The sequence below is a fragment of the Protobothrops mucrosquamatus genome, unplaced genomic scaffold (assembly GCF_001527695.2).
Source record: "Protobothrops mucrosquamatus isolate PMUCROS unplaced genomic scaffold, P.Mucros_1.0 scaffold_282, whole genome shotgun sequence".
NCBI classification, from domain to species: domain Eukaryota; kingdom Metazoa; phylum Chordata; class Lepidosauria; order Squamata; family Viperidae; genus Protobothrops; species Protobothrops mucrosquamatus.
In genome coordinates, this window is record NW_015386358.1 from 510,476 (window position 1) to 532,005 (window position 21,530).

The following is a 21,530-nucleotide window of genomic DNA, read 5'->3' on the forward strand; positions in this document are numbered from 1 at the left end:
TTCCTGACAGTGAGAACAATTAACCAGTGGAACAACCTGCCTCCAGAAGCGGTGAATGCTCCAACACTGGAAGTTTTTAAGAAGAGACTGGACAGCCATTTGTCCGAAATGGTATAGGGTTTCCTGCCTGAGCAGGGGGTTGGACTAGATGACCTTCAAGGTCCCTTCCAACTTTACTATTATTATTATTATTAATACTTGCTGTTCTGGGCCAAGGTGGTTGTGGGCACCTTGGCCCAGAACAGCAACACAGAATTCACAGTTGGATTCATCCTATTTTCCTGTTTTCAGTCTGAATGTTTGGTTTATGAGAACTGAGACACTGTCCTACCTTTATATTCTTCCTTGTGTTAGCTTTTCTGATGTAAGAATTAATTTTTGTGTTAAAAATGTCCTGTTCCCGAAATATGTCTGGAATAAAATAAATGTATTCATGATTACTTGAAATAGTGATTTACAGAATGCTTTGACAAGCACCAGAGAACATTTCTTGGCAAACAATGATTCATAAACAACAGCTATAAGTGGACTGTTAACTGTAGTTTAAACTGGATTGGCAATCGCTTTATTTTCTAGTCTGGGACTGAGCACGTGTTTTTCTCAAGTATTTGAATGTGTTTTATGTTATTTTTATTAGTGTAAATCAAGCTGTACTTTTAGAAGTAATAAATATACAGGCAGTCCTCAACATACAACAATTTGTTTAGTGATTGTTTGGTTACAACGGCACTGAAAAAAATGAATTATGACCATTTTTTACACAACTGTTGCAGCATCCCAATGTTCATTGATCAAAATTCAGATGCTTGGCAACTGACTCATATTTATGATTTTCCCCCCACTCACATGAATGATCCATGGCATGAATGGCAACTCCCAGCAATCCTAGCCAGATAATAAGGACTCCTGGGAGTCGTAGTTTAGCAACATCCCAAGGGCTAGAGATTCCTCTCTGATGCACACACTGTGAGGAGTACTGAAAATTTTGAAGCCAGTTTTCTTTGGAAAAGTACAACATTTATTATTAAAATTTGATAGAGCTATTTGTATCCAGCTGAATTTTTCAAATAACTTCTATTTATTCTGAAACTGATTTCAATACATTGTAGGAGAAAGGCTTTTATCAGGTAACAACATAACAGAGATGCTATACTTAAATCAACTAATATATAACAACTTTGCTGAGCTGTATTGTTTCCTTCCATTATTTTCAGTCATCAAACTGAAATCTTGGGAAAGCAGCTTCAGCACTTTGGTTGGAATAGAAGGGTGTGGAAACATGTAGCGAATGGTGTTGGTGCACAGTAGATTTAGTATTTTCTTTCATTGTTTTTAGCTTATGATTTGATTTTTTTCCTCATTTCTTCTTATACCTTCCCTGCACTTACATAGTGTTGCTTATCTTGAAAGGGAATTTTATGCATATAGTTATTCATACTCACTAGAAAATATAAAACCATATTAATTTCCTTTTAGTTCCTCTCCTATACATCTATATCATAGTAGTCATACTGATTCATTATATTTCACTGTTCTTTTTCACCAGTTCTAGAAATCTGCCAGAATATAGAAGGGACTTGTGGTACTGATAATTTGCAACTGAGCTGAATTCTGCTGCCTTTATTGCTTTTCCTTCTATAATTATGATGATTTAATGTTTAGCTTTATGTGAATGATATTCTTACTTTTGGCTCGTTATAACAAAATAATTGTTTCCCACATGCCTGCTGCATTTAGGCTTACACTGGCAATTTGTTTCACAGTTTTTATAAAGGCAGTTACATTTTCGGTGTTAGAAAAATATTTTGTTATGAAACTTCATTTTTTGAATGGTACATTAATTGAGATGACTAAAGATCTTTTTTCCCTTCGTAAGACAATGGAGATTTGTTATTTTATTATGAAACATACTCAATACAGTATTTTTGATATAGGAAAAAAACTTCACAATATTTTTTAAAGCTTCAGGAAGATCCCTTAATGCACAAACATAATTATAAATGTAGAGGACTGCTACAAAAGTTGCAATTCTTTTAATCTTTGTGTTCCACGACCTTCTCTTGCTTCTTGGAATTATTTTCCTCTAAAGTTTCTTTACTGCTTGGGAAAGAGTATCTCTTATTTATTTACATTTTTAAATGTATATATTATTGTTTTTTCAAGTTTAATGTTTAGATTTTTATCCTGCCTTTTTATATTTAACTCAAGTAACAGATACCTAATACTTCTGTCTCCTATTTTCCTGACAACTCTTTGAGGTGGGCTGGGCTGAGAGAGACAGAGAGAGAGAGACACTGGCCCAAAGTAACCCAGCTGGCTTTCATGCCTAAGGCAGGCACAGAAATTGGTTTCCTGGTTTCTAGGTCACCACTTTAGCCAGTGCACCAAACTGCTTCTTGTTTTTATTTAGAGCTAATTAGAAGTTTTCCATTGAGATAAAATAGTTATTATATCTTTATTAAAATCTATCTGGTGGAAAGTGTCAAGATTGCTTTTTCTGTTTTGTTTAAACAGAAGAAAAAATGGCAAATATTTTGCATACTATCTTATTCCTCATTAAATTAGATCTTGTCCACTAAGGAAGAATACAATATGTTAATCGTTCTTAACTTATTATGGAACAGGGAGGTAATGCATTGCCCAACTGCGAGCAAAACACTACATCTGCATGTTGACCTGAGTTTCCTTAGGAAATTAGGAAACCTCCAGTTGTGCGGATAAGTTAATACACTTGGGTATTTTCATAAGCAACTGTGCTGATCATGAGTCAGTATTGGTACCATGAAGTATTATTGATATTGCTATTATAGTATGGGCTCTTAAATTTTTTTCATTTAGGTTATTCAATGATTGATCAGCCTTCAGTTCAGCCTACAATGTTAAAAGTTTAAATTTGATTGTTAAAAAAATCAGAGTTGTAACAGAGTTGTCAAAGTCTGGAATATCTTACCCGATTTAGTTGTCTCGGCTACTGACTCTCATAGTTTTAATTCTCTTAACTTCTGTGGACCTCACCTCATATTTAAGAGGTTCCTAAGAGGATGTGTGTAAGTGTAACAATGTACCTATTGTCCCTGACATATTGTAATTTTTTTTCATTGTTTGAATTTGCATTTGTCATTTTTGATTGAAGAATAATAAAGATCAAAGATCAAAACAACACACACCACACACATTAACTTAATGCACCCATTACAGGTAGTCCTTGACTTACAACAATGTATTTAGTGATTATTTAAAGTTACAACAGCACTGAAAAAAGTGACTTATGACTGTTTTTCACACTTATAACTGTTGTGGCATCCCCATGGTCACGTGATCAAAATTCATATGCTTGACAATGGACTCATATTTATGACAGATGCAGTGTCCCAAGGTCATGTGATCATCTTTTGCAACTTTCTGACAAGCAAAGTCAATGGGGAAGCCAGATTCACTTAACAACCGTGTTACTAACTTAACTGCGGCAATGATTCATTTAATAACTGTGGTAAGAAGGGTTGTAAAAATGGGGCAAAACTCACTTAACAAATGTCTTCAAGGAAAAAGTTCTGAAGTCAGAACATTAAAAAGGCCCTGATTTCTCTCTGTGATTGGTCTCTCTGTTATCCCCTCCACCTTCACATTCACACAAAGGGGAAAGATGCCTTTGGCAACGTACCGTTTCAGAATAAGATGCATTTGTAACAATTCCTCACAGTGGAATCTCATTTGTAGAACATATTATTAGGCCTTTACATATCAGAACCAGCATTTTACGCTCTATTGATTTGTAGGTATAGATGAATAAATCTCAGAAGCATACTGCAAACTGTTTGGAATCCCATGATATAGCTGTTTTAAATTTTATGACATATTCAGTGCAATTCCGAGTTGCCAGATAATTGTCAAAGACAGACAACCTTATGAACAAACCTGCTGCAGTGGTCTCTGTGACATATTTCTGCTATATGTGATATTGTAGTTTGCAATAACTAATGTTGTTAAACTCAGCTTGTAAAAGTTACTCTGTCTTTCTAAGGATGCTGAAAAAGAGCAGTTACAATTTTCTCTTGACTGATTGCAGAAGGCTTTATGACGCCATGTGCTATATACATAGTCTATGTATAAAATTTAATGTGTAGGCTATGAGTGATATAACCTATTTGTTTCCATTCTCAGAGGAGAGCTAATTGTGGTAATTTTTCTGGACTTCCTACTAGAAGCTTCAAGAATTCTCCTCCAGAGCTAGGGTTGTATATTTTTTATTACTGTACAGTGATTATCACTACTGACCACTGGGAGGCATTAGACAACAGATTTTGTTCATTTTGTAACTTGTGAGGCATAAGAAGCCCTCATTTAAAAAGAAAAAAAAAGGGTTGTTCATACAGTACATATAACACTTAATCTTCAGGGCTGCTTAGGCCTCTTCACAAGGACCAACATGAATGAAACTGGCCATCTAGTCTCTCCTAGTGGCCAATAGTTATACTGTTGTAATACAAAATACATACCTATTTTATTTCCCAGACACTTCTATGAACATTTCTCTCTTTGGGGTCTGGAAGAAATGCGTACTATTTTGTATAAAAAAATCTTTAAAACACTTTGCTGGAGAAATTTGCTTAACCTTAAAAATAATGTGTGCTCATATCATTTAATATAGTTTGTCTCCATACTGAAGTAAATATAAGCAAAGCTGAAGTTACAGATTTTTGATAAAGCATTTCTCCTGTTGACAATATATTGTTATATTAAAGCATATAATGTGCTTTTAGTAAGAGACCCTAGTAGGAGATTCTATTAGTACATACATTGGCTACATTTTGCTTGTGCAAAATAAATGCACACATGTACAGATATCTGGGAGCTGAGCCATGGCAGGTAGTCTTCTTTTTTGTTAGTTCAAAAGGTTTAGCTGCTTATTTAAGTAGCTTCTTCAGTTTTAGATAAGCAGTGAAACCTTTTACACTAACAAGAAAAGTGCAATTGCCATGGCTCAACTTCCGGGCAACTCTACCTGGATGACTGAGAAACTTCCTTAACACAGGTACAGATACTTCATCAGCAGTGACAGCTTGAAACAGCTTTTCTAGTGGCCATGGGAGCCTTATAAAACATGCTGCAGTCCATTCTTTTACAGATCAATACAGAGAAAATCAAAAGACAAGTCTAGACCTGCTGATGGAACTTTGTATGGTTAGTGGTAAAAGGGTAAAGATTTCTGATTCCCTGTGGTAAACAACAAAAAGTGGATTTACAGATAGGATGAAAACTAAGAAGTGTATTTGCAGGACAACAGGTTCAGTTGTGATACTAAAAATGAGTATTTTCTTATATTTTTTTCACTCTGATTAAAAAAAGATTACTAAACCTGTTATCTGTCCAACCATAGTTGGATACTGGTCTGTATTTCATGAAGATTGTCTCAGTAATTATTTATTTGAGTTCTTGTAAGGTTATGATTGTGTTGTGAATGGTAAAATCAACCCATCTTGTTTCCTGTCAGCCTCTTTTCTGAACACTTTACTTTTTTCCAACCATGCTTAAGGCTCTTATGACTCTTGCCTTCTTCACATTATATATCCCAAACATAAGCTTTCTCCTTCACCACAATAGAAAGGAATATATTTTTTTAATTTAACCTTTGTGGTGGTGCCTATTTCTTGTCAAATATTCCAATTGGGAATAACTTTGGCCTTGATGATGTATAGCTCTGTTGACCATATAATGACTCTTCACTTTAATGTTTTAGCTAACTCTGGCTTTCACTAAAGTCTATCTTTCTCCCAAGAAACAAACTTCTCTTTACTTAATGGCTAAAGTCACCATTCCTGTGAATTTTTGAACTTATGAAGACAAAGTCCATTGTTACTTCTCTACTTATGTGCATTGGATTGGTCTGTCTATTAACATAGTCTTATTTTTTTAATATTGAGCAACAGACCAGGTTTTGCACTTCCTTCTTCCTTAAGTCTTTCTTTCCTCCAGTCATCACAGTGGTATCATTTACATTTCTGAGGTTATTGAAATTTATTCTAGGAATTTTAACTGAAATTCTAACCAAGGGATTACAAATGTAACCTCAAATATGTGCCTTCCATCATGCTATTCTCTTTTGGGGTAAGAAATGTTATGTAAAGCATAACATTGTAGTAAGAAATAGTAAACCCAAAAATTAAGGCATAACAAAAGAAAATGAACTAAATGGAATTAATAGGGACAAACTTTGCTATAGTTCTCCATACCTTTTTATCCTAGCAAACGATCTTTGCTCCCATTACACTGATATACTGCTTCATATAGGGACTTCCAGGGAAAAATCATAAACTGAAGACAGCTCCAGTAAAAGCAGAGCCAATGACCACAGCTGGCAAGTAGATAATCTTTTTGTAATTCCTTTCTGGACAAGGAGACAACTTGAGATCACCCACAAGTACTCCATTTAGTTGCTCCTCATGAGGATACTGTAAAACAGCAGTCTCTGATGGATTGACAGTTCTGAGAGACGGGGAGAGGGCATATTTCATTCAAATTGCAGTTGGCACCTTTAAGAAGGTCAATGGGTTCACACCATTCCTTTTCTTTTTTAATATATTTTATTGATTTTTTTTAACATAGTCACCTTAATATTTGGTAAACAGCGTGTTATCTGGGTTTACATTTAAAAATAATCCATAACAATTAATTTCTATATTTCCATAATCCACATAGTAGTTTTCTTTGATTTTCTCTTCTTCCAGTAATATTCTCTTTAACCAACCTTAAATTAGTACATTTCTTAATATTATGATAGATAACAATTGAATAGAAACATTTTTCTAGTATTTATTTTAGTATTTAACATAGTATTTGAAAACAGGACTTATGACAAAGTAATTAAGATGATCACTTAGAAAAGAAGCTTTATATTGATATGATTGTTAAATACACATCATTCCTTTTCTAATCACTTTTGGAAATTACTGGTTAACTTCTTTTCAGGTATTAGAAATATGTTTATTGGCAAGTTTGAATCACAGGGTGAGTTTCCTTCAATCCTTAAATACAAGTTTAAGAACTTAAATTCTTTTGGAATAAACAGCAAAAGTGTAATTAGAACATTGATTTTACAACGTTACAAACAGACGACAGATTGAGACAGATTTGAAACAAGGTTTTGGAATTAATTATAAGAAATCTTCCCACATCAAAGAATTCTCCTTTGAATTCTTTTTTTAAAGACTATGGTAGGATGAGATTTTGAATGTTAAACAAGATCCTGAGGGAAACAGTAGGAACTAAAGGTTACAACTAAAGGAAAACAAGACTTGAATTTGACTTACAAATACAGAATGGAGCAAAATATCCTGAAGCAAAAATCAAAGATGTGGCTGAGAACCTAACCAAAATAATTAGGACTACAAATTACTACCCCTTTCTCCTCCACCACATTGGCAAGAACAACACAACAAAGAACCTGAATACAATAATGAGAAATTATAAACAATTAGGCAATAAAATTAAGCTAGGAGCATGTAATGTTCTCAATGTACTCCCAATGAAAGGTCAACGCCCATTGAGGTAAAAAAGAATTCTAGAAATAAACCATTGGATAAAGCTGGGCTGTTCAACCAGTGGTACGGGTACCACCTGTGGTACATTGGCACCTGGCAGGTGGTACACGACCATCCTAGAAAAGTGATAGCGGGGGAGGGGAATGAGCTGAACCGGTGGCAGCACCGCACAAGCCTGAGCGAGAGATGGCTGGAGCTGCAGGGCTGTCAGGGCTCAGCGGAAGTGCCAGGATCAGTGCTGCTTTCCAGGTGATCGGCGCTTCTTTGGGACTGTCAGGGCTCAGTGGAAGTGCCAGGATCAGTGCCAGGCTCCAGCTGGGGCTCGGCGCTGATCCTGGCGCTTTGCTGAGCCCTGAAGAAGCACCAATCAGCTGGAATGTTGCTTTATCTGCAGGGTCTTGTGATTTACATTCAGATGCGTGGCAACTGATTCATATTTATGATGGTCACAGTGTCCCAGGGTCATGTGAAGTGACCAAAACCTGCTGCAACCACCCATCAGACGGGGGAAATAAAAATCACACACACCCCACCCCACCCCTGCTGCCAATCCTCAACAGAAATGCTCACAAAAATGGAAACCTCGGACAGGAGGAAGAGCGCTGGCAGGTGTCTTGCTTGGCTATGGCTTGGAGGGCACTTTTTTCAGTGCCATTGTAAGTTCAAACAGTCACTAAGCGAACTGTTGTAAGTCAAGGACTACCTGTACTTTATCACTTTTTTCCTTTTTTGGGGGGGTCATCAAGTTTTTGACACCTTGCTAGGCGACTGGTGGTACTCGGATATTGCCGTATCCTAAAAGTGGTACATTGGGTGAAAAGGTTGAAAAGCCCTGGGCTAAAGGATTGGTGTCACCAAGAAAATTTTGGTTTCCTGGATCCTGGACTGCATTTCCTATGTGAAGGACTCTTGGCAAGGGATGGGCTGCACCTCACGAAAACAGGGAAAAATGTACTCGGAAAAAGACTGGCCCAACTCATCAGAAGGGCTTTAAACTAGAAGGGGAAGGATGACCAACCTTCAGAATCTCTAGAACCCAAAATCAATCATAAATCCCAAGAAAACAAATCAAACAATGAGGCAGGCAGTGATGAGAAAAAAGAAAAACTCAAACAACTATCAGGAGATGCAAGAAACATATCCACGGAAAGGCATAAAAGTCTTAAATGCTTATATACAGATGCTCAAAGCTTGTGGAACAAACAGGGCGAACTAGAAGCAATAGTACACGAGGGGGGTATGACATAGTTGGCATTACAGAAACCCAGTGGGACAAAATCTATGAATGGAATGGACTGATGGATGGATACAAATTATTCAAAAGAATCAGGTCTACAAAAAGAGGAGGGGGAGTTGCACTATGTATGTAGGAGAACACTACATATCTACAGAAATGCACATGATCAAAGATAAAATCTCTCCAGAATGTATAGGGGTGAATATAAAAGAGAAAAAAATGACAATCAGAAGAAATAGATGAACTCTTTGCCAACAAGTTAACAAATGTATGTAGGAAGCATACCACAGTAGTAATGGGAGACTTCAACTATCCAGATATCAACTGGGAGACACTCTGCAGCAAGTGGGAAATCAAACAGATTCCTAACTAACCTAGCAGACAACTTTGTCATCCAAAAGGTGGAGGAGGGAACTAGACACAAAGCTATACTGGACTTAATTCTTACTAATAGAGAAGAAGTGATAGAGGAAGTTGCCGGAACCTTGGGTGAAAGTGACCACATCATATTGGAATTTAATGCAAACACTAGCAATAGAAAACAATCCAGCCAGTGTCGTAAACTTCAAAAGAGCTGACTTTAACAAACTCAAAGAGAACCTAGGAAATATCCCATGGATGAAAATCCCAAAGGGAAAAACAACTCAAGAGGCGTGGGAAACTCTGAAAAATGCGATCATAAAAGCCCAGACCAGCACAATACCACTGAACAGAGGAAGGAATAGTCAAGTTATATGTTCCAAAGATTCTCTTGTTATTATACAAATACACAGGGCATGGAAAACAAACAAGATCTACATGTCTTGATGCAGAAAGACAAACATGTTTTACCAGATATTATTGAAAGCTGGTGGGATGAATTTCATGAGTGGACTACAAGGATTTAGAGCAGTGGTTCTCAACCTTTTTAATGCCGCGACTCCAACCGGTTGTAAGTCGAGGACTAAACCGGTCGTAAGTCGAGGACTAAACCGGTCGTAAGTTGAGGACTACCCAACCGGTCGTAAGTCAAGGACTTTCCCTGCCCGGGAGCACTGCGCATGCGTGGTTCCGCCCCCTGCGCCGGCCGAGGCATAGCTGGCAAGCGGCAGAGACGAAGCAGGCCGACCACCAGCTGGCCCAGCCCAAGGGAGGTAAGGCACCCGCTGGAAAAGGGGGAAAAAATGGCGGACAAAAAAAATGGCAGACAAAAAAAAATGGCGGACAGCCTTGTTGGCGACCCCCATGAAATGGTCGATCGACCCCAAATGGGGTCCCGACCCACAGGTTGAGAACCACTGATTTAGAGTATATTTTATGCAAGAAGAATAGACAGGACCAAAAGAGAGTAATAGGCATATATGAAGGAACAGCATGTCTATATTAACTGCAATCAAAACAACTCTCACTAACTTACAGTCTATATTGGTCAAAAATTAAAACATCCACAAGTAAGTTAAAGCCAATTCAAAACATAATAAGGGCAGCAATAAGAATTACATCAGTTCCCACCTTAAAGCAGCAGAAACAAAGAAACAGAAACTAAAAGCAGAAAGCAAGATATATTTTAAGGGTATATTTTAAGGAAAGGCTCTCTGGAATGTCTTTGGAAACTGCAGCAGGAGCAAAATGTCATAGCTAGACATAGGCCCTCTGCAGACTATTATAGAGTCTCCTTATATTCCAAACACAATTTATTATTTAAATGCACTACATAGTTTTGGATAGAACTGCTTCATTTGGATCTTCCCACTATTATCAAGTGCCATTGTTAAAAAGCACATTACTTGGAAAGGCTGTTTATGTAACTTCATCCCTTTTTTGCCCATGAAGGTGAAGTAAATTGTCTTTAAAACTCTTGTTTTAGACAGGATATTACACTGTATCATTACAATCATCAAGTAGACTGTGTAATGCAGGGGTGTCAAACTGCTGGCGTGCGGACCAGTTTCATCATATGGAGGCCGTGCCCACCCCAGCTCTGGCAATGCAAAAAAAGTCGTGATACGTCACGACACGTCACGTGACGTGGCGAGTTTGACACCCATGGTGTAATGTATCAAAGGATTATTAATTAAATGATTAGGTATAGTTGGTGGTTCATAACATTTCAACCAAATAATTGAGGCTTTAGAAAAGTTGTTTCATTTTTCAAATCTTTAGAAATATACTGAAATTTTAACATTTTAAATTTCATGTGGGTGAGCTCTTAACCATGTAGTTATTACTGCGGTGTCCAACTATGTAATTGAGAGTGTTTAAATGTTCACATTACCTTTACACAATATTGGTATTATTTTGTGTATGATTGTTTCTCTGGAATTGGCTCCCCAGGTTTATTGCCAAACCCTGTGCTGTGCATGTTAACATTCAAGACAGTGGACCTCACAGACAGCAACCCAATGCAATTTTAGAAAAAGTGTTTACCTCCATCACTAAAGTAAGTGATTGTCAGATTGTCAGATTGTTATTATGAGATTGTTTTGCAGTATTATATTGCATACTACTTTAGTCCCTTGGGGCAATGGTTCAGTATTCTTTTCTTATGGTTTAATTGTAATATGGAAGAAGTATGTAAGCTTTTAATTATTTAAAATTCTTTTAAGTTGGTCTAAGTAATATTTTTATCTTTTAATTCCCATCTTAATTTGTTTTGTTTTTTTATTGCCTATTTCCTGCTTTCGCTCACCCTCAGATTCATATTGTATCAGTGCGTTGTAAGAGGCCAATAAATATTGTCAGAATTTAATAACTAATTATTTTTTAATCAAGGATCTCTAGCTGCATTGGTAGGGATGCCGGGGACAAAAGAGAGGAAGATTTATGTAGTATTCTTTCTGCTTATGTGGAACATGCAAATACAGTGTCAGATCTGCCATCTTCACTATACTTTGCTAAGCTTGCCAGAGTCTTGTCATAAATGGAGGGAGGTGAGAGCAGTAAAAGGGGGGGGAGGAGATGTGCAGGAGGTGCATGTAAGGGGGGGAGGGAATGGCACTGACAGAAAGCAGACATGTTAAATCAGATTGATCAAGACACCTGGCATGGGAAAGAATGTGAAACGGTTGCAGGAAGTGCCCAACATCATAGCGGTTCCCGAAACATCGCACCAGCATGTAATTGGAAAAGGACAATATGATCAAGGGAGGAGGGCCACGAAAGGGAAAACTTTGTAGTCTCTGCACATGAAACCTTAGTTCTAGCCTTGCTTTGTTTGCAACCACTAATCCTTAGTATAAGAACCTGTCATTTCAACCAAATGGAGTTGAGGGTCTTTCTTTCCTAAGGACCTAGCTGGGGCAAGCCTGACATACAGTCAGCGGTTCTTTTGCACATCTATAGTCTTCATACTGTTTATGATATATATGAAAGCTAGCACTGCCTTGTAGAGAAATACGTTTTTTTTTACCCAGTGCAAAAAAGGGAGTTGAAACCACCTCCAGACACACAAAAACACACAAAAAACAAAAAACCACATTTCTGCCTGAGCTTCACATCCAGATTTTGCTGACAAAATTTCAGGTACAGTAATTAGAATGATTTACTTGGAAAAGTGTCTGTAATTGTGGAGAAAAGATAGATTTCAGCAGTATGAATATACAGCAGAGGTCCCCAACCTATGGGCCGCAGCCCACTACCAGGCCGAGGCCTCTTGACCGCCGGGCTATGTGAGTAGCTGGGCAGTGCATGCGCAAGTGCGTGTGCTCAGCCCCCCTCGTACCACCATTGCCACGAGTGTTGTGCGGGTGGTTGTAACGCCGCTAGTATTGCGTGGGCGGCGGTGTTGCCATGAACAGTGCCATGGGCAGTAGCATGCCACATGCAGGTGGCGGCATTGCAATGAAGCTTGTGCAGGCGGCGGCAGTGCCGCAAGCGGCAGGTGGGCCACAGCATGATCCTCGCGCAGGGGTGGTGGCGCAAGCCTCACGCTGGGGTGGGATCGCTGCAGGCCGTGACGCGATCCTTATGCGGGGGTGGCGGCACGAGCTTCACACCAGGGCATCATTGCTGCGGGCCGCAGTGCAATCCTCACGCAGGGGTAGCGGCGCGAACCTCACGCCGTGGTGACATCATTGCAGGCCATGCTGCAGGCCTCGCGCTGGTGGTAGCATTGCCACGAGCCTGGCAGAGGTGGCGCCACAAACCTCACACAAACGCCATCACTGAGAGCCTTGCACGCATGCTCGCAGCCCCGTTTGCATGGTGCGCATTCTCGCAGCCTGTTTGTACGAGCACATGCACGTGTGGCCACAGTCACATTTGCGCATACGCACGTAAGGCACCTGCCCCTCCCTCCCACTGGGCCGCCAATCCAAGAAGGATGGTGGCCCCTGGTATACAGTATAGGTAGTTCTCAACTTACAACCGTTGGTTTGATAACTATTCAAATTTACAATGTGATTTATAAGTGTTTTTCATACTTAACGATCATTGCAGCATCCTCATGATCACGTGATCAAAATTTGGATGCTTGGCAATTGGCTCATATTTATGATGGGTTGCAGTGCCCCATTATCATATAATCAACTTTTGTGACCTTTTGGCACACAAAATCAATGGGAAAGCCAGATTCACTTTACAATTGTGTTACTAACTTAACTGCTGCAGTGATTCACTTAACTATGGCAAGAAAGGTCATAATATGGGGCAAAACTCACAAAATTTGCTTAACAACAGAAATTTTGGGCTCAATGAGTCAAGGACTACCTGTAGTTGAACATAGTTGGAACTTTTCCCAGTACATTTATGCAAGGATTTTGTTTCTCAAACTGAATATTTCCTGTTTGCCTTTCCTAGCAAAATGTACAGTTCTAGATAATATCCAGCAGGTTGCACACTGAAGGACAATTAAGCAGAAATGAGAAGAACCTATTTTAGAAAATTGATAAGAACCAAAAGAAAAAGCTTTTTTATATCTGTTTGATCATTTCCTAGTATCCAGATGCAAGACGATTAGAAGGTTTATCAAAACAGCTAGACTGGGATGTCCGAAAAATCCAGCGGTGGTTTCGTCACCGGAGGAACCAGGATAAACCAAGCACCCTTACAAAGTTCTGTGAGAGCATGTAGGTTTGTGTAGAATTCAAATTCAAATAGTTGCAATTCTTCATTCTAAAAGTAAATATCAAATAGTCCTTGAATTTCAGACCTTAGAATTAGTAATGCATAATACAAAAAATATATATTTATAACATTTATACCAGTAGAGATACTTGTAGTGGTAAAGACCCCAGACACAATCCTTTATCTAGATCTCTTTCACATTATCAAAACTGTGTATATCTTAGTTTGTTAATGCCATCTCCTCTGAGTTATTCAGTAGAATTTACAGTTAGAAAAGCATCTTATCTATTTCTTTGCAGGATTTGTGTCTTTTATCAAGTTGCCTTTTACTGTCTGAGGTTATTTTCCAAAGCATTCACTTGACTTTTTTATAGACTCTTGTCTCTTTTCTATCCTACTTAAATTTATTTTCTCACTTTTTTAATGCATGGCTTGTATCACTATAGTATCTGAGCATTTTGCCTTCCTGCCTGCTACCTCTATGGTTTCTGCCTCTCTTCCTCAATGACTGCTTCCCCAAGATATGTACCATAGGTGAGTGGGACTCTTATTTGACCTCCATCTTCTGTGCACTAATGGAAAGCTATTTGATAAATAATAAAAAAATTCAAAAATTGAAGACATTTTGAATCTGAAAGTTTCATTGGGCAAACATTTTCTCTTAGCATGAAGACAGATATACTTTTTAATAAGGTGTTTTTAGCTTTTATTAGATCAATGTTTGTATGTCATATATTTTTGTTTTTTAATTCTAGGTGGAGGTTTACATTTTATTTATGTATTTTTACATATGGATTCAATTTTCTTTGGTTGGTGAGTATGTTGGACAACCTTCAAATTATGCTAAATGTAATTATAATAATTTAATTGTAGGAGTTGATGCTTGGTGCTTTTCCCTAGTGTTTTTATTTGGATGCTCAGTTTTTATTTAATTGTCTTAACAGAATTGGAAAAGTAGCTTCAGTTTTGCTTTGTCATAGAAATGCATTTATATTTTTTTTTATTTTTTTTTTGTAATAATTTTTTTAATTAATTTTTCAATTAAAACAACAAATACAAATGATGCATGTATATACACCAACAAACAATAAAAATACTCAAAACATTTTCGGATACACTCGGCAGTCCCCGCCTTGCCTCCACTCTCATCCACTTTACCTCTCCTTCCTCCCCCTAAACCCACAACCTCTCCTCCTTTTCTTACCACCTCTCTACATCCCCTTCGCCTTCTTAACCACCTCATCGAGTGCAACTTGGGGTACCAGCCGAGTATATCCTCTTATTAATATAATTCCATTATATACCTATAATAATTAAATACATCAAATTATAATTTCCCCCTAATCACCTCCCCTCCCCGACTTCCCAGAACTAACACACCCTAAAGCAATCAATTATATAAGAAAAAAACTTTAACTCGAATAAAGAAAAAAAATTATACTATTTTAACACCAACACTCATATATAATTATCCATCTTCCCCCAATCCAAATATCTAAAAATTAGACTTTACCATTTCTCATTATAATAATCCCATTAAATATAAAAATTAAATCCTTTAAAATAATATAATTATATATCATTAATCATCTACTTCAAAACATTCATATAAGTTCATTCTTCTTATTTATAATACTAATCCAAAATTTTAAAAATATAAGCTTCAAAAACAATCCTTAAAAAAAAACTTTAACTCAAATAATAAAAAAACTCTATTTTAACACCAAAACTCATAATATAATATAATTATCCAACTCCCCCAATCCAAATATCTAAAAATTAAACTTTACCATTTCTCATTACAATAATCATAAATCCTTTATAATTATATATCATTAATCATCTACTTCATTCATCTTATTTATAATACTAATCCAAAATTTTAAAAATATAAGCTTCAAAAACAATCCTTAACCCAGCTCTCCATTTTACTTCTCCCCCCAGTTTCATTCGTTTTCACATCACTTGGTACAAAATCAACCTCATAATCAGTACATTTTCCACCTTTTACATTTTATAACTTATCCAACTTCCCCCAATCCAAATATCTAAAGATTAAACTTTACCATTTCTCATTACAATAATCATAAATCCTTTATAATTATATATCATTAATCATCTACTTCATTCATCTTATTATATTGCTAATCCAAAATTTTAAAAAGATAAGCTTCAAAAACAATCCTTCTAACCCAGCTCTCCATTTTACATCTCCCCCCAATTTCATTCATTTTCACATCACTGATACAAAATCAACCTCATAATCAGTACATTTTCCACCTTTTACGTTTTATAGTAAGCCTGTAAACTTCTTCCAAGAGCACAAACAGCAACATCTTCAGCTGGTTTTCTCTGGTGTACGACCCATAAATGGATTCTATATAAACCTTTTTTTCTCAAAATTTCACTAGGGAGGCACACCCAAACCATAACCAAGTCTATTACCGCTTCTTTTCCCAGCTTTTCAAACTTTTCACTTTCCAAATCTCCATAACATGGCATATCATTTTGGAATATTTCCAAGACATCTTCTTCACATACTTCATCCACCCGTTGCTCAATGTAATCTGAAACTATAAACTTCTGGAGAGCAGATGTCACAGTTCCATATGCTTCTTCCAATCTCTTAAAACATAAATTTTTAACTTCCACACTGTATTGCTTGACTGCTTGCATCAAAACATTCTGTAGGTCATTCATAATGAAGAGTAAAGACATTTTCAGTGAGATCCACTCAGCAACCAAAAAGAAAAATTTCTTTCTCACTCTTTTTTTCCTCAGATCCGCAGCCATTTTAAAACTTCCAAATTTCTTTAAATATACTTCATTAATCCAAAAGGATAGCAGTATTAATATCACCAGCCAGTATACACCACAAATTCATTGCAGCTAAAACTTTCCAGAGCCGGAGAAGTAACAATATATCTCTTTCCAGTCAGTAGCCAAAAAAAAGGTGAAAGTAAAAAAAAAACAAACGAAAGTATTCCAGAGAAACGGCAAGTCCGCAGCCATTTTCTCTCACTTTAAATCACCACAAAGTAAAGAAGATGTTAGTATATTTCAGAGTCAAAGTCAGAAACAATCCACTGTAAATCCGAACCTCCTGTTTAGTTCCGTCTGCTTAAAATTTAAGTCCAAATACCTTCCAACAGCAGAGGTGGGAGCTGCATCTGGCTTCGCTCCAAAAGAGGAGCGAAGGCGCCATGGGGCACGGAGACCGTCCAGACTCCGGGCGAACTAGCATCTCTCAACCCCGATTATAACAAAACCGGGGTGAGAGGAAGCTCGAGCCCTATCCGGACTTACTCACCCCCCCCTCTTTGCCCGAGGGATGAGGTTCTGAGCTGAGAGACAGCTAACGAACGCTGTCTCTTCAGGCTTTGACGCGCTCCCAGGCGGGCGGCTAACAAAAGCCGCCATGTGATGCAGCCTGTCACCACCGGAAGTCGCATTTATATTTTTTAATATAGAACCAGAAGGACTTGTTTGAGATTTGCAGTATATTATTCCTTACAGAAGGATAGCATTCTAGCATATAGATTTTCCAGTGTCTTATATGAATGTATCTGTATATAATTCAGTTATTAAAGGATTATATTTATATATTGCCTTTTGGTTGCTTAAAGAAAATGCTGAGTTTTTAGATATATATAAATCTATTTATATGATAGAATTTATCACATAACTATATTAACATTTGCTGAAAATGTTGTTATTGTCCAATTATGGCAGATGTCATACCTTTAAAATCTAATGTTTGTTGATAAGGTTTTTATGGATAATTTTAAAGAAATAAACAATTTAGTATTTAATAAACAATTCTAGTGATTTTTCAAAAGATTAGTTGCCAGATTTTATTTTTCTTTGCATGGAAAATGTGCTTGGCAAACTTTGGTAAAAATAAGCACCTGAATGGGGAATCTGCACAACTCTTCCCCTGATGGAAACTGCTGACTCATAACCGACTCAGCCAATATAATCAACAGTAAAGAGATGTTGGGATGTATATAGCAAAATAGTCTGTCTTGTGAAATTGTAAAATACAATTTTAAAAAATACTCAAAATATTTTATAAAAAATAAAGGCTAGTTTTCATGCAAGAAGGGGTTTTTTTTACTGCAAGAGACATTTTGGAGAAATATTATTTGCTTTTTTTACATAAAAATAAGCAGTATAAGAAGAAAAGAAACTTCCCAAACCGAGTTAAACTAAGAAATCAAAATATCTTTCAGAAGCCACCATTTAGACATTAAAATCCTGCTGATAAGAGCGCTCTGTATTACTCTATTTTTCTCTTTATTGTAGTCACCCTGGTTTTGGGATACACGACAATGCTGGTATAATTATCCTCATCAGGTATCCATTTTCTTTAATAATATTTGTAACAATGCTAATATAGTAATGCTAATTTAATGTTTTTATTTTCTTGTTTTTATGGTGTTGTAAACTGCCTGTACTCACTCTGTAGTAAGATGGGTGACATATAAACAAAATAAATACGTAAATGCTGTTATAGGATAATTTGGTTTAGCTGCTGTGGAGTTTTTCCTGACCACAGATATATCATTTCCAACGTTTCTTCTTTTATTTTCCTAATAAAATTCTGAGCTAGCACTATATCACTGTAGCACTGATAGAAATACTGAGCTTCATGATTTGAAAGGTTAAACAAATCACCTAGATCAGGGGTAGGCAACCTTGGCTCTTTTATGACTCGTGAACTTCAACTCCCAGAATTCCTAAGCCAGCATGGCTGGCTCAGGAATTCTGGGAGTTGAAGTCCACGAGTCATAAAAGAGCCAAGGTTGCCTACCCCTGGCCTAGATTCCCCTGTAAGAGCTGCAGTTGCAGCTACTCCAATAAGTAGGATATCATGAAGTAGTTACCGTGATGCTTGAGCACATTAATTTGCACATATTTGATTTTAAAATATATGTGGCTTATTATATTAATCATGACAGGAGATCCTTGGCTGGCTCAATATATCTTTTTTAATTGTTTATTTTTTATTAATGAACTATAACAATACCAAAAATAAAGATACATCAGTGATTGTATAGTGGGAAAAATGGCATACATTACTGAGCATAAATGAAGAAAAAAAACCTTCCGTGTACAATAATCCTTGGCTAAAAACAATTCGTTCACTAACTGACAATATAATCCTGCTGAATGAGGAGATTAATGGCCATTGCACAACCATTGCAGCATGTCCACAATGAGGTGATCTCAATTTGGGAACTTGGCAACAGGGCAACAGTTATGATGTTTGCAGTGTCTTGTGCCCTCACATTTTTGCCATTTGCTTCACTGCTGACTTCCGACAAGCAAAGTCAAGAGTAAACTGGCAGGAAATCGCAAATGGCGATCACCTGACATTGCAAATTTTAACAGCTTTGTACAATTCACTTAATAACTGGAACTTCTGCAATTGCAATTCAGTTCTGAAATCTTTAAATCTAGACCAAGGATCCCCAATTCCCGGTCCGTGGACCAGTACCGGGCTGCAGTATGCCAGCAACCGGTCCGCACAAACAAGCAAAGCCCCATCTGCGAGATGCAGGCAGCACACAAAACCACGCACCCTCCGGTCCGCGAAAAAACCTCTCTCCACGGAATCAGTCCCTGGTGCCCAAAAGGTTGGGGACCTCTGATCTAGACCATGTTGAAATGAATTGCTCCATCTTCTAGTTTTAGAATATTTTAAAAAATCCAAAAAATAGTAACAAATGCAGGGGTTTTTTGTGTGTGTGTTATCATTATTAGAAATTTGAGGTGTCTTTAACTTACCTGATTTGGTGTTGCCCCTATCCATATCCATTTAATAACTCACTCATCAAATTGAAGGGTTTTTTTTTGTGAAGGGTCCATTAAATTGAAGTTTTACTGCAAGTAGTCCTGTCAGTTTGATTATTGTGCAAATAATGTAAATTAACACAAATGATTTAATTTGGATATAATGGGACTTCCTCCTCTCCCCGAATGGCTCATTAAATAAGAGAAAATAGGGCTGTGAGCCTGTGAATGAAAAGTGGGAGTAATAAGGTGACACACACAAACAAACAAACAAACAAACAAACAAACAAACAGAAGTTTTCTTTGTCTTATGCATTTAACCAGTGGCGTTTTTGCCTGCATTAGAATTTAAAGATTTATTTTAAGAAGGATTTGGACAAATGTGAACAGGTTTAGAGAAGGCCACTAAGATGCTTCAGGGGACTAGAAGGTTTAGTCTTGAGAAAAGTAGACTCAGAAGAGATATGCTGCAGTTTTCAAGGGCCTGCAAAATGTTATAGAAAATCAAGCCGGTTGCAACAATAAAAGCATCACCAAATTATCTGTCAACCCAGAGCACAGAATCATATATATATATATATTTCCAAAAACAAACTGTGAACACCAGGAGTATATCAAACTGTACAAAGTTTAATAACATAAAACAAAACTACACCAAGCTTTCGTCGGACTCCTTCCGACTTCGTCAGGGTTACGTGCCAGTCCATGAGAGAGTCTCTTTTATACGCCATCCATCATCTGCGCCCGGCTTCTGGACCTCGTCACCGGTCCTAGGCGATTGGGCTGTGCCTTAATTATAGTCCTTACACCGGTAGTTAACTTTCTCCTGCCTCCNATATATATATATATATATATATATATATATATATATATATATATATATATATATATATATATATATATATATATATGTTGCAACAATAAAAGCATCACCAAAACATTAGAACTGTAAAATCATAAAATATTCTCCCAATAAAATAATAAAAGTAGAAAAATCACCTTTAAACATAAAAACATTTATTTATAGGAAAACATGCCTTTATTACACATTATGAAAAATTTCTGACAGAGTAGTTCAACGGTACAGACAGTCCTCATTTAACGACCTCTAATTCAGCAGCTGCTCAAAGTTAGAATGGTACTAAACAAGTCGTACTTATCATAGTTGTGGCCATCATAGCATCCCACAGTCACGCAGTTGCCTTTTGTGACCTTCACTGTCAGCTTATAACAAGCAAAGTTGAGGTTGCAATGGAGACCGTGTCATGTTGTATGATTCGCTTAACAGCAACTGGAACTGCCATTTCTAAGTGGTGCGTTCATGTGACAATTGCTTAGCAATGGAAATTCTAGTCCCAATTACCATTGTTAAATGAAGAATATCTGTAGAATCAATTGTTCAGGAAAATGTTGAGTTGCCCTCCCCTGGATGAGTCTGAATAGAAGCAGACAGCCATCTGGATTCTTCCAGAATATTGAATTTGATGGCATAAATGTCCACTTCCAGATCAGTGGATTTGGTGTTGTATTATTTTGTGTACCAGAGAGAAATCGGGGGGGGGGACTCTAGAACACCTTTTTTTCCTAATGTAGTTTAGGCGTGCTTTGACCTTCCATTAGAGTAAGAATGGGTGGAAGACTGTTTTCAGTTCATACCAGTCAACCCATTTAAAAATAGTTTGTGCAGAAGAATTTCAAGACAATATTAAGACATTGATGGTTAATTGGTTAATGGTTAATTTAATTTGTATACCGCCCTTCTCCCGTAGGACTCAGGGCGGTTCACAGCATATTAAAAACACAAATACAATATACAGGATACAAAAAAAATCATACAAAAATACACAAAATAACCCCACTAAAACCTAATTAAAAGCCAAATATTGATTGCTGTGTTCCCATTAAAATTACTTTTT

At 37.0% G+C, this 21,530-nt stretch overlaps 1 protein-coding gene across 1 annotated transcript in view; it reads left to right on the forward strand.

Annotated features, from left to right (window-relative positions):
- The window catches only part of CERS5 (ceramide synthase 5), a 43,229-nt gene that overhangs the window by 1,459 nt on the left and 20,240 nt on the right, over positions 1-21,530 (forward strand). The window contains exons 2-5 of the mRNA XM_015831854.1: positions 11,089-11,194; positions 13,690-13,820; positions 14,574-14,631; positions 18,124-18,174. Of these exons, the coding sequence (XP_015687340.1) occupies positions 11,089-11,194; positions 13,690-13,820; positions 14,574-14,631; positions 18,124-18,174 (346 nt within the window). The remainder of the gene's footprint in view (positions 1-11,088; positions 11,195-13,689; positions 13,821-14,573; positions 14,632-18,123; positions 18,175-21,530) is intronic.